General features: G+C 38.6%; 1 protein-coding gene across 1 annotated transcript in view; it reads right to left on the reverse strand.

Moving 5' to 3' along the window:
• Positions 1–617: 617 nt before the first annotated feature.
• The window catches only part of lmo1 (LIM domain only 1), a 26,786-nt gene continuing 16,868 nt past the window's right edge, over positions 618–10,535 (reverse strand). Inside the window, exons 3-4 of the mRNA XM_014026646.1 lie at positions 2,421–2,546; positions 618–1,155 (exon numbers count right to left, since the gene is read on the reverse strand). Coding sequence (XP_013882100.1) covers positions 1,050–1,155; positions 2,421–2,546 — 232 coding nt within the window. The 3' untranslated portion in view covers positions 618–1,049. The remainder of the gene's footprint in view (positions 1,156–2,420; positions 2,547–10,535) is intronic.

The following is a 10,535-nucleotide window of genomic DNA, read 5'->3' on the forward strand; positions in this document are numbered from 1 at the left end:
TAGGAGTTAATTTATCCAACTAGATATAATGCACCAACTCACTGAAGTGGTTTATCACTTGACGGATAAGATAATTATTTGACTGTGCATTGATTCCTGGTGTGATTATCAGAAATAACCTCATCAGACAGAGACTGTCATGCATCTCTATTAACGCAGTCTTCTGGGAAAAGTACCTTTTAAATACAGCCCCGTGCTTCTGTCGCTGATGAGTTTCAGTCAGCTCAAACTCAATGAGCATTTATTTTCGCTCTAATTTATTTGCTGTTGCATTTCATTTCCAGGCCAATTCACCCTGATGATCAGATGGCAATTAGTGAAGCATGACTCACTGAGAGTAGCTCATGCCTATCTCACTTCCATGACACCTGCAATGTTCACAACAGCACAGTTTGGAGAATCATTCTTTTATTTCCAAATAAAATTCGACTTGAGTTAATTTTCAACAACATTTTCAATTCCGTTAGAAAATAGCAAAAGGTAATAAAATCATTCATTATAGTTTAAACAGAATTTTAAATATAATGTCTTATCGAATGGTAGTTCTTTGATGTTTTTATATCAACATAACTTCTCAATAACTTTGTCTTTAAGAGGCGAAAAATAAACTCACTATGAACATTTAAGAATCTTTAATTCACACTAGTAATAAAATTGCATTACATTTCATAAAATAAATGTTCCAGTTTATATATACAGAGAAAACAGACTGTACATACCCTCCAGTGAACCATTTCTAAAAGAAAGAAACTAAAAAAAAAAAAGAAAAAAAAGAAACAAATTTCACAAAACATACAAGCAATACAGTGCTCAGCTTAGCAGGCACAACTGTACATCAAAATTTGTAACTGCTCAGTGTTTGGGGAGGTGGGGTGTGTGTGGAAGGGGCAAAAAGTTGAACATTTACAATAGAGTCCTTAGGGACTGATAAAGGGGTCTTAAAAAGTATTGCAGGCAAGCAGACGGACGCTTGTCTTGTTCCAAGTGCAGCAGAACATCCATCTTGTGTGTAAAGTGTAGAGCCGATTGTTGCTGCCTCGAGGTTCCAACTATTGAACCTGTGTCTCAAAGCTCCCGTTCAGCTGGCCCTCCTCATAGTCCATTTGACACAAAATCATGTTGTTTTTTAGGAAAAACTTGTCCCCGACGCAAAACCTGTTGGAAGACAAAAAGAGACGTTACCGCGATGAACARAAAGACGGCCCCTGCCGGCGTCATGACAAAAGGGTTGTGTGTTAGTGGGTTTGTCTCGAGCCGTGAAAATGTTGAATCTGAAAACAGCAGGTAATGATGGTGCAGTCTGATTATCTCTGGTTTGAGACACTTTTCATCCTGAACATCAGGACTGCTGGTCTGTCAGATTCGCAGCCTGCTTGGAAGCCTTCAAATGAAATGAGATTAAAAGCCCATCCTATTTGAAAGCAAACAAATGCCAGCGCTGGCGCGGGTCAACTCTCTGTGGTCAAACGGATGGGAGTCTCCAAGGAAACTCTGCCACGGGGTCAGCTTTTCAGACACCAGTTTGGTTGAAATGTTCAKAATCATTTTTTCCCCTCTCTCTAAAGTCTGAATCAATTGAAGAGGGGGAAATAACACGACTGATGTTCCCCTCTATGCTGCTGTTTGTTTGTGTGCAGCTCCGTAATGTGACTGAAAGCGAGTGACGATAAGAACGTGGCTGAAAATAGCCTGGCTTCGGTAATACGCCAGGCTGGTAACACGGTAAATAAAGCTGGTAACAGTCACGGCCATGGCGATGCTGTGCCAGATGAGGCCTGGCTTTGTGTCTGCCAGCTGAGTCTAGAGGCTGCAGTCATAATTCCCTTACAGCAGGTGTTCACTATGGTAACTGAATCTGGCCTGCACAAGGTTAATGGGCTTGTGCTGTGTAGAGGAACAGGGTCACAGAACCCCTGACAAGCATGCAAAGGACTCTCAGACTGGTGTCATTACTGARAATATATTAATAGGAAAAAGCAATATTTGGGTATGTCATATTGTATGTACGTCATGCCAGTTCTATAACCTTTTCCCTTTGGAGACACCATGTTACTCCTCCACTGATCTTTTCCTCTCCTTTCTGCTGCAAGGAACTTCTGTAGAACTTCACTTCTGCAGCTTTTGAAATCTCACACATAAGAACAAGAGCTAATTTTACATCCCGCTGGCTTTAAAGATTTACAATCTAGCCACAAACAAAGACAGACTGCTGGCACTGTGTCATAGTGGAAATAATTAGCAGGGTTTTACAAATGCAGAACAGCACAACAAGACAACCAAGTTTGCATGCTGTGGTCTGCTATAATGTAATTAAACAGAAAATGTCGTTTGCCGACAAAAACACCTTACATTTAGGCTATTAGGCTCCATTCATGTGTTTTTTTAAGGCAGTCTTGTGCAGTTATGATCCCCATTCTTACCTCTGGTTACAAAGCTGACAGGCAAAACAGTCCAAATGGTAAACATTATCTCTGGCTCTCATCACCATTTCAAAGGCTGGGATCAGTTTACTGCAGGCTGCACAGTTCCCTGTTGTACCAAAGAGCCTGAATGACAGAGGGAAAAYACAGAGAGATTAGACCATCGCTTTTTTTTCTTTTTCTTTTTACATTTGTGTCATAGGAAATAAACAAAATGTAGAGAAATGGCAAACAAAAAATTAAACACGAAACATAGTGAAAGATGCAAAAGGCAGAAAATACATAATACTTGTGTTTTTTGTGTGCATYTGTGTTCATTTGACTGCAGCATTAGCAAAACCTCTCAAGAACCAGTGGGCTGATTTGAATGAAACACTCAGAAATTAATTACTGGATGTACATCTAACAACTGATTAATTTTTAGGGTGCATTCACACCTGACATATTTGGTCCACTTTAAACGGACCAGAGTTCATTTCCCCCATTGGTCCGGACCTTTTATGCAGGTGTGCATATGCAAACCCTGGTGGGGATCAACCAGACCAAGACCTGTTTTTGYGGTGGTCTCGGTRCGCTTCTGGTGTGAATACAGACCGGCTTAGAACCAAACCAACTACAGGAAGCATGCACCTTTTTGGACTTCACYAGCKYRTTTTGCTAAGRAACATTAGRCCTTCAGTGTTGCTAARGCRAACACTGCGCTACAAAAAATTAGCCATTGTGGGTCAGAGAACACAGAGCATCTCGTCTCCTTTAGGTTGCGGCACTCATTTGACAAAGCTGTTCCAAAGTTATAAACATATCATTGCAAAACCAAGGCTGAATGAGCTGCTCTTYATATTCTTAATAGTCAGTTTTATTAATACCATCTTTATTTCCTGGTCCGTGCTCTGTCCTGCCCCCAACATATCTGTCCAATGAGAGCAATGACCATCACCTGCGGGGCTTTGTTTATAAATTATAGTCCACTTGCAAAAAGCACAATGTGAATGCAAACTGAACCAAAGGGAAAAKAAAGTATATTATTTGGTCCGGACCAAACAAGTGGACCAAAGGACTTTCCTGGTGTGAATACACAATTAAAGTCAACTTTGTTCAAGATGGCTGCCATCATTAGATGACATTAGAAAACAAAACAAAACAAATGTCTGACTCAGTCATTGCAGATGTGGAGCTAAAATTGATCAATGACTTTAGTTTAAAACTCTGCCATGAAACGCGGGGAGTGATATATTTTCTTTCAAGGAATATTATGAGGCTTACAATCACAGATCTTTTTAAATGAATTATAATCTCAATAATATCATCATGGTGGCACGACGGCTCAGTGGTTAGCACCGACGCCTCACAGCAAGAAAGGGTTCGATCCCCAGTTTGGACCTGGGGTCTTTCTGTGAGGAGTTTGCATGTTCTCCTCGTGCTTGCGTGGGTTTTCACCAGATACTCTGGTTTGTCCCGCCCCTAAAAACATGTTCAATAGATTGCCTTCAGGCCCAGGCCTCCCTTGAGAAAGAGATCTGAGATCCTAATGGGACTTGCCTGGTTAAATAATGGTAAATAAAATAAAATTAATCACAAGGTTTAAATTCCCTTCTAAGAACTTTCTCACAAAAACAAGTCCGAGGCAACATTTGAACAGTAAAAAGTTTCTGTCGAAAACACCTAGATATGATTTATAGGTAGCCATTAATTCAAAATGATTTCTGCTACAAGTGTTCAGGCTCAAATCCATTCTCCCTGCCTCCGTCTCCTTTTACCACGCCGAGAAAAACCTTAGGTAGAGTCGACAGCTGTAGCACTGAAAAGTAAACTGAATGTTTTAGTGTGAACAGAATCAAATCTCACTGCAGCCTGTTTAGGTTTATTAGATAGGAGGCAAATGATACCGGTCATAAACACGCAAAAAAAAAAGAAAAAAAAAGAAAAAGGGCGCTGGGTAATATTTCTTCTTCCCTCAAAGCAAACGAACCTCAAATTCATCTCCCAGTAAGATTTACATTTTCATTTTCCACGCGCCTGCCCCTACGTTTAAATTGGAGATTTCGGAGCGCAGATAGATTTATATATTCTGCAGCAGGAGAAGGACCGTTTCACAGCTTTGCCAGGGAGGACAAGACAACAGCAGATTGTCATTTCAGTTGTATGTTTAACGTGTTCCCGCAAACTTGTAGAGCTCAGACAGATGGGCCTGAGTGTTGATACTCCTAGTTTTTGCTTGTCCCATTCAGTTACTTTCACCTTGTTAGGGAAAATGTATATCCAGCAGCTCTGCTCCTAATTAGGGGCCACTGCCCCAGAGGAGCAGCCGAGACAGAAACAGAGAGAGAAAGGTTGTTATGTTCCATCAGAAGGATTCACAGGGTGTTAAACTGAGACAGTGCTCCAATTGGTTAGTGCTTCAGTAAAAATAAAAAACCTCAATGTTCTCATACAGTAGGCATCTGCCACCCACAGGGTGCTCTGGAACACGAAGAATGTGTTTTACTTCAGAGATACACAAAGTCTTTCGCTTAGTCAGACGTCTAAAAAGAATTCTCAGCATTCGGTATTGATCCAAAAACATAGCAAACACAAGTGCTACACGAAATGACCTTGTTATTACATTTCAGCTTTTGTAAGAGACAAGTGTGTGCCAAAACACACACACTTTAAAAKAATCTATTGAGTTGTCTGTGAAAAGGAAGGTTTGTATTCTCTTTTGTTTCTTAATAATTAGAAATAAAATCACACTATTCTCAAGTTGTTGTTTTTATTTTTATTTTATTTTTTTTGTTACACAGCTCCGTTTCATCCTCCAACCCACTTACCACAGGGAAAAAAGTTTTTWTTTTATTTGTTTAAACTCATCCAAGAATGAGTAAAAGCAGAACCCTTAAGAATTACCAAGCAAATGCATTATATAAAGTTGTTTGGGGGACATTGTCTAACTAACTTGAATAAAGATATCATACAGGGATAATAAATAACTGGACATAAGAAATGAACAGATTTTATTTTTGCCTGCTACTTCCAAGGTCTTGTTGGAGCAAGAAAAGAACAAGTTTGTAGTAAAAAGCTGATAATTAAAGCCTAGTGGAGCAAAATGTGTCTCTTTAAGAATTAAAGTATTTTTGACTTTGAAATTACCTTTTTAATGATGTTCAACACAGCAATCAGAACATGCAAAATCTATCAAATGACCACACAATGTCTCGTAAGGTTTAACTTAGTAATTCACTTAGTAAGAGACTGTTAGTGGTGTTGCACTTTATGGTACATCCTAAATGTTTTAATATTATTGACTCCACATGAGTCAGTGTTTCCTTTGAATGCTCTTTAGGATACTATTGTTTTTATTATTATTACACAAACTAATAAAAAAACTTGACAGAGTGGTGTAAATAAATGAAACTTTATATGGGGCACCAAGTGTAAAATAAACTGTAAAAAAATCGCTAACACATTTTCATTATTTAGTTCACTTTCTGAGTGTTAAAAATTTCCACAAACATTTCCTTATTTAGCTCACTGTTCTTATTTGTTTACTAATTTTTTACTAAATGTTGAATTCAAACGTAAAAAAAATATCTAAATATTAAATCCTAAATCTAAATTAATCTTAAATGTTGAAGTTTGCATTTGAGTTTCAGAATGGAACATAGATCATCATCCTGAGGCAATAGCTAATGTTGCTAACACTGCTAACACTGCTAATGCTGCTAATGTCTCCCAATAAGACATCAAACTTGAAGTTTCAGCCAATATCCAAGRTTCACTTGAAACTGCTGGACAATCTACCATCCATATTGTTTCCAATGAACACACTTTGAATTTAAAATTTAAATGCCATCTTCAGCAGCGTTAGAAGTGTTAGCAGCAGTTAGCGGTGATGTTTGCCGCAGGATGAGGACGTCTGTTAATGCTTCTAAAGCTGCTGAAGGTGGTATGTAAAATTAAAAGCAGCCAACGTTTCCTTTCATGTGGCAAGTTGGCCTAACGAGCTTCAGCAGATCTGCACTGTGGTGATGTTAAAGCTGATACACACAGTAGAAGGCAGACCCGTTRGGTCATGATTCCATGAAGTCTTTGGGTCTAACACTGGACTACAGTGACATCTATAGACCCACTTGGAGGTATTCTGAACCATATGACCCACGGCATGGCTTTTACTAAACCCTGCCAAGTTTTTGTAAAAGTTGTCTAATGTGTCTACAAGGCATTTTGTGTATCCTGATACATCTCAGTAATCCAGGTAAAAAATCAAAAAGAAAAAAAATTGTATGGGTCTTCCGGACAGGTTCTTCTCTAATGAAACGTTTCGTCTCTCCTCCAAGAGACTTCTTCAGTCTGAGAGTTTCAGYCAAAATTCAGGCTTTTAAGCCCTGCCTCGTGACTGATACTCATATCACATGGCTATCGTTGACACCTAATTAACACCTATTGTTAACAGGGGGTGGTGTGATACTGGTATAGCCAGTATCACTCGAAATGTTTCATTAACAAAACGTTTAATTAAAGAAGAACCCGTCCAGAAGACCTATACATTTTTTTTCTTTTTGGCATTTTGTGTATTTAATCATTGAGTTAACTGACTAGAAGAAGCTCTGGCAACTGCCTGATAACACAATCTTTACACTTGTAATGCCACCCCCTTTGCCTGTTTTTTTTTCTATATGTCTAGAGTTGCAAATTGAATTATTTACTATTAGTTTGCCTGTGGATCAAATTGCATTCAAATTAGAATTTTTTTGGCACCTTTTGTTTTTGGTAGTGAGTATATTTCATTATTATTTATTGTAATACCCCTCAGCTTCTGAATGATGTCCAGATTATATGTATAAAATATTTTCTTTGTATTTTAGGAGCTTTAAGGGATAATGCTCACTCTAGAGGCTTTACCGTGCCTAGTTGGGTCACCCATGGTGATGCCCTTTTCTCTCTTCAGAGAAAAAAATGTGCTGGTCACCTATACAGACTGGTATTCACACATATAAAACACCTTGACAGATTATTTTAACCCATCTCTCTCACATCCTGTGGAGCTGCAGACACGGTGCTCACTTTGCACATTTGGCCTATGAACACACCTGGTGGGGAAGTCTGGCTTGCTGTTGATGCTAATTCTACCTTCAGAAAAAGCAGCAGGTCAGTTTTTTATTTATTATTGTTATTGTTATTATTATTATTATTATTATTATTATTATTATTTTGCTAGTTGTTACTTTGCAACTGTCTGCATAAATTATTCAGAACGCTGTTAGTACCGTCTTGATATGAGCGTTAAAGGGGACGAAACAGTTATAACCTCTTCAAAAAATATTGAGCCTAAATAGACGACTTTGTTTTTATGAAGCAAAATGACATATCCATGCTAAATGACAGATTTAACAAAGTTTCAAGTTGTGCTTGTCTTTCATCCACTTCTCGTTTCTGCACATACGATTACAGCTGCACGAATATGTAACAGATTTTTTTTCATTTTTCTTTCTAATTGAAACATTACTATTAACAATGCATATTCTTATTGAGCTTTTGCATGAAATTCTTCCTTTTTCTTATAGTAACACATCTCCCTGCCTGATCCCTGCTTCAAAAGAACAACTCATTAGAAGAGTTCTTATTTAGAAGCTAAATATGTAGCTGTGTTTGCTGATGTGGATATAGTGATCAGAGTTAGACAGCACCACTATAAGGAAGCTCTCCTTCGTCTGTTATTGTCTTATTACTATGGGTCTTCAGAGGAAAGAGGGCCTTTCCTTTAGTCCTTTCAACTTGCTGCTTTGCCAACTTCAAACCCTGAAAGCTCCTGCAGTGTATCTGCTGCCTCTCTATATTGCTTCTCTCAGTTTGGACTGTGGCTCTTGAAGTTTTCTACCTGTTCTCTGTGCTCTTTGAGACGTCCCAGCCTGTGAGGCTTTTTTTTTTTTTCAGATTTCATAGGAGGGAAAAGCTGGTAATGCATGCATCGCATACTCTGACCTTCCCCAAACGTTGTGTCATTTTGAAAGTGTAAACCTTCCTCTTCTGATCTGTGTTATCTTCAAAAAGAGCAACTGTTTTACTTCCTAAAAGAGGGAGAAAAGGACATTTGAAAAATATCCACCCCTCCAATATCATCTCTTCTTTGCTATTTGATTGGTTTGTGCGTAGCTTATAATGTTCTTTATCTTAAGCACGTTTTCTTCTTACAGTTAATTATACTCCATTTCGATAAGTTTATTATGTCATTTCCTGCACAAATGAAAGACAAGACATGAAAGGAATTATATCAGTCTTCACGTCCTGATTATCACACAGTAACTATATTGGTCCGGGACAAGAGGGCCTAATTAATTTGTTATTCTGATAGGAGATTTAGCCTTAAAAATGTGTGGGGAAAAACTCTTAGAAAGTGAGTGTTCTGTCAGTGGGAACTGAACTTTCTTCTCAGTGTTTGCTTATGAAGGGCGGGAAGGAACACTAGCAGAGGTGTGTGTAGACGTTTCCTGTGTGTGTGCGTGTTTGTGTTGTAAAGAAAGATCCAGGAAAATTCTGAGGGAATTCAAGCTGCTAATGCCACTGAAGGACAATCACAGATGGAGCCCCTATAAAAATTAATGTGAGCATGGCAGGGTTCCAAAGCCTGGGAAACGTGTGTTTGATCCACTGCTTGTATTTAATGAAGTGCAGGAGGCTAATTCAGTGCACAAACTCAGCTTCATTACTGCAGGTGAGGGCAGGCTTTGTCTTACACTCAGGAAAGAGGGAAAGGAAAGACAAGCGGAGCCAGATGGACACTGCATCACCTACTTTCAAATGCTTTGGTCTCTCGAACTGCCTCTTCTCTCTATACGCAAGGCAAGGTTTTTAATTTGCTCCATAATAGAATTCATCTCAAGCATCTCAGCCATTAAGTGTTCTGCATTTGTCGCAGGCTGAAGAGCAGCCGAGTTGGATGGATTTCATTAGACAATGTAGGGCAGCAGAGGCACACAGGAAGCTCTTTCCCCCTCCTCTTTTCATGTTATTCTTGTTTTAGTGTTCCTAACTCTTGATTTCATATGTCACTCTCCTTTTTTCAACCCTTGTCTGACCTCTACATCTTACCGGTCTAATGTGCGAGAAAGCTTTTCCCTTCTCCCTTCACTATACCAGTTAGGCACTTACTTCAGGGTTGGGATTGCTGTCTTTTCAGCTGATGTATTTTACTAAGTGAAACTAAGAGCTTCATCATTTTTGCCTTCTCTTGGTCATTTTCCCATTTATTATAACCTCATCTGCACCATCTGCCCCTTCTGGGGGCAACATCAGGTCTTAGTGGACCTCTCACTGCATCTTAAAAGCATTAACTGTGGGTGGGGACTGATGGATGGTAATGGCCTATCTCGACGTAACGTCCCTGAGCYCCTCGCAAGTGGGGCTGTGGGCTCCTTCCAGGTCAGAACAAGAGCTAAGATGAAAGTAAAATGTCGCTGGAAACCATGAGATAGGGAAAAAAAAAACTTCATGTATTACCTCAGATAAAGACCAAGGCCTTAATTTAATTAACTAGACAGGATACCAGCCCTTTAAAAGAGGTCGGCTTTTATTGCTTACTCTCATTTTTAGCTTGATGTKATTTTATTCCAGACTTTATTTTTGTCAGAGGTGCACATAAATCCCTATCCCGGTTTCCTCCGTACTAAGTCAACCAGAAGTTCATTTATTTGAAGCAAAATGGTTCATAGTGTTGTTTTTATTTCTTCTCCAAAATTTGCCTAAAGGACATTTGAAAATGTTTATAGCTTGATGGTGGATTTCTAAGAGAAATTGCATTGRGTGGATGAATAAAGTTAAAACTAGCCTAATATCACAGACTCCCTGGAGTTGATCAAATTAAAATCCCTTCTGAATGTAATTGGATAAAACCCATTCTGTTCTTAAAAGGGTTTTTTTCTTTTTCTTTTAAATATTTCTTTGTACAGTATGGAGCAACAGATCAGACTCATCTGAAGTAGTTCACAATGATTTAGTCACTGTTGTGAAATAATATGTCACAGTTACAAGAGACTTTTTTGTTTGGAACAAAACATACTTTTTATTTGCTTCCTGTCTTGTTTCTGGTTAGCTTTTATTAAAATCCCGACTCTTATTTTTCTTCCTTTTTTTTTTTTTTTT

Source organism: Austrofundulus limnaeus, unplaced genomic scaffold, assembly GCF_001266775.1.
Source record: "Austrofundulus limnaeus strain Quisiro unplaced genomic scaffold, Austrofundulus_limnaeus-1.0 Scaffold5, whole genome shotgun sequence".
Classification (NCBI taxonomy): Eukaryota; Metazoa; Chordata; class Actinopteri; order Cyprinodontiformes; family Rivulidae; genus Austrofundulus; species Austrofundulus limnaeus.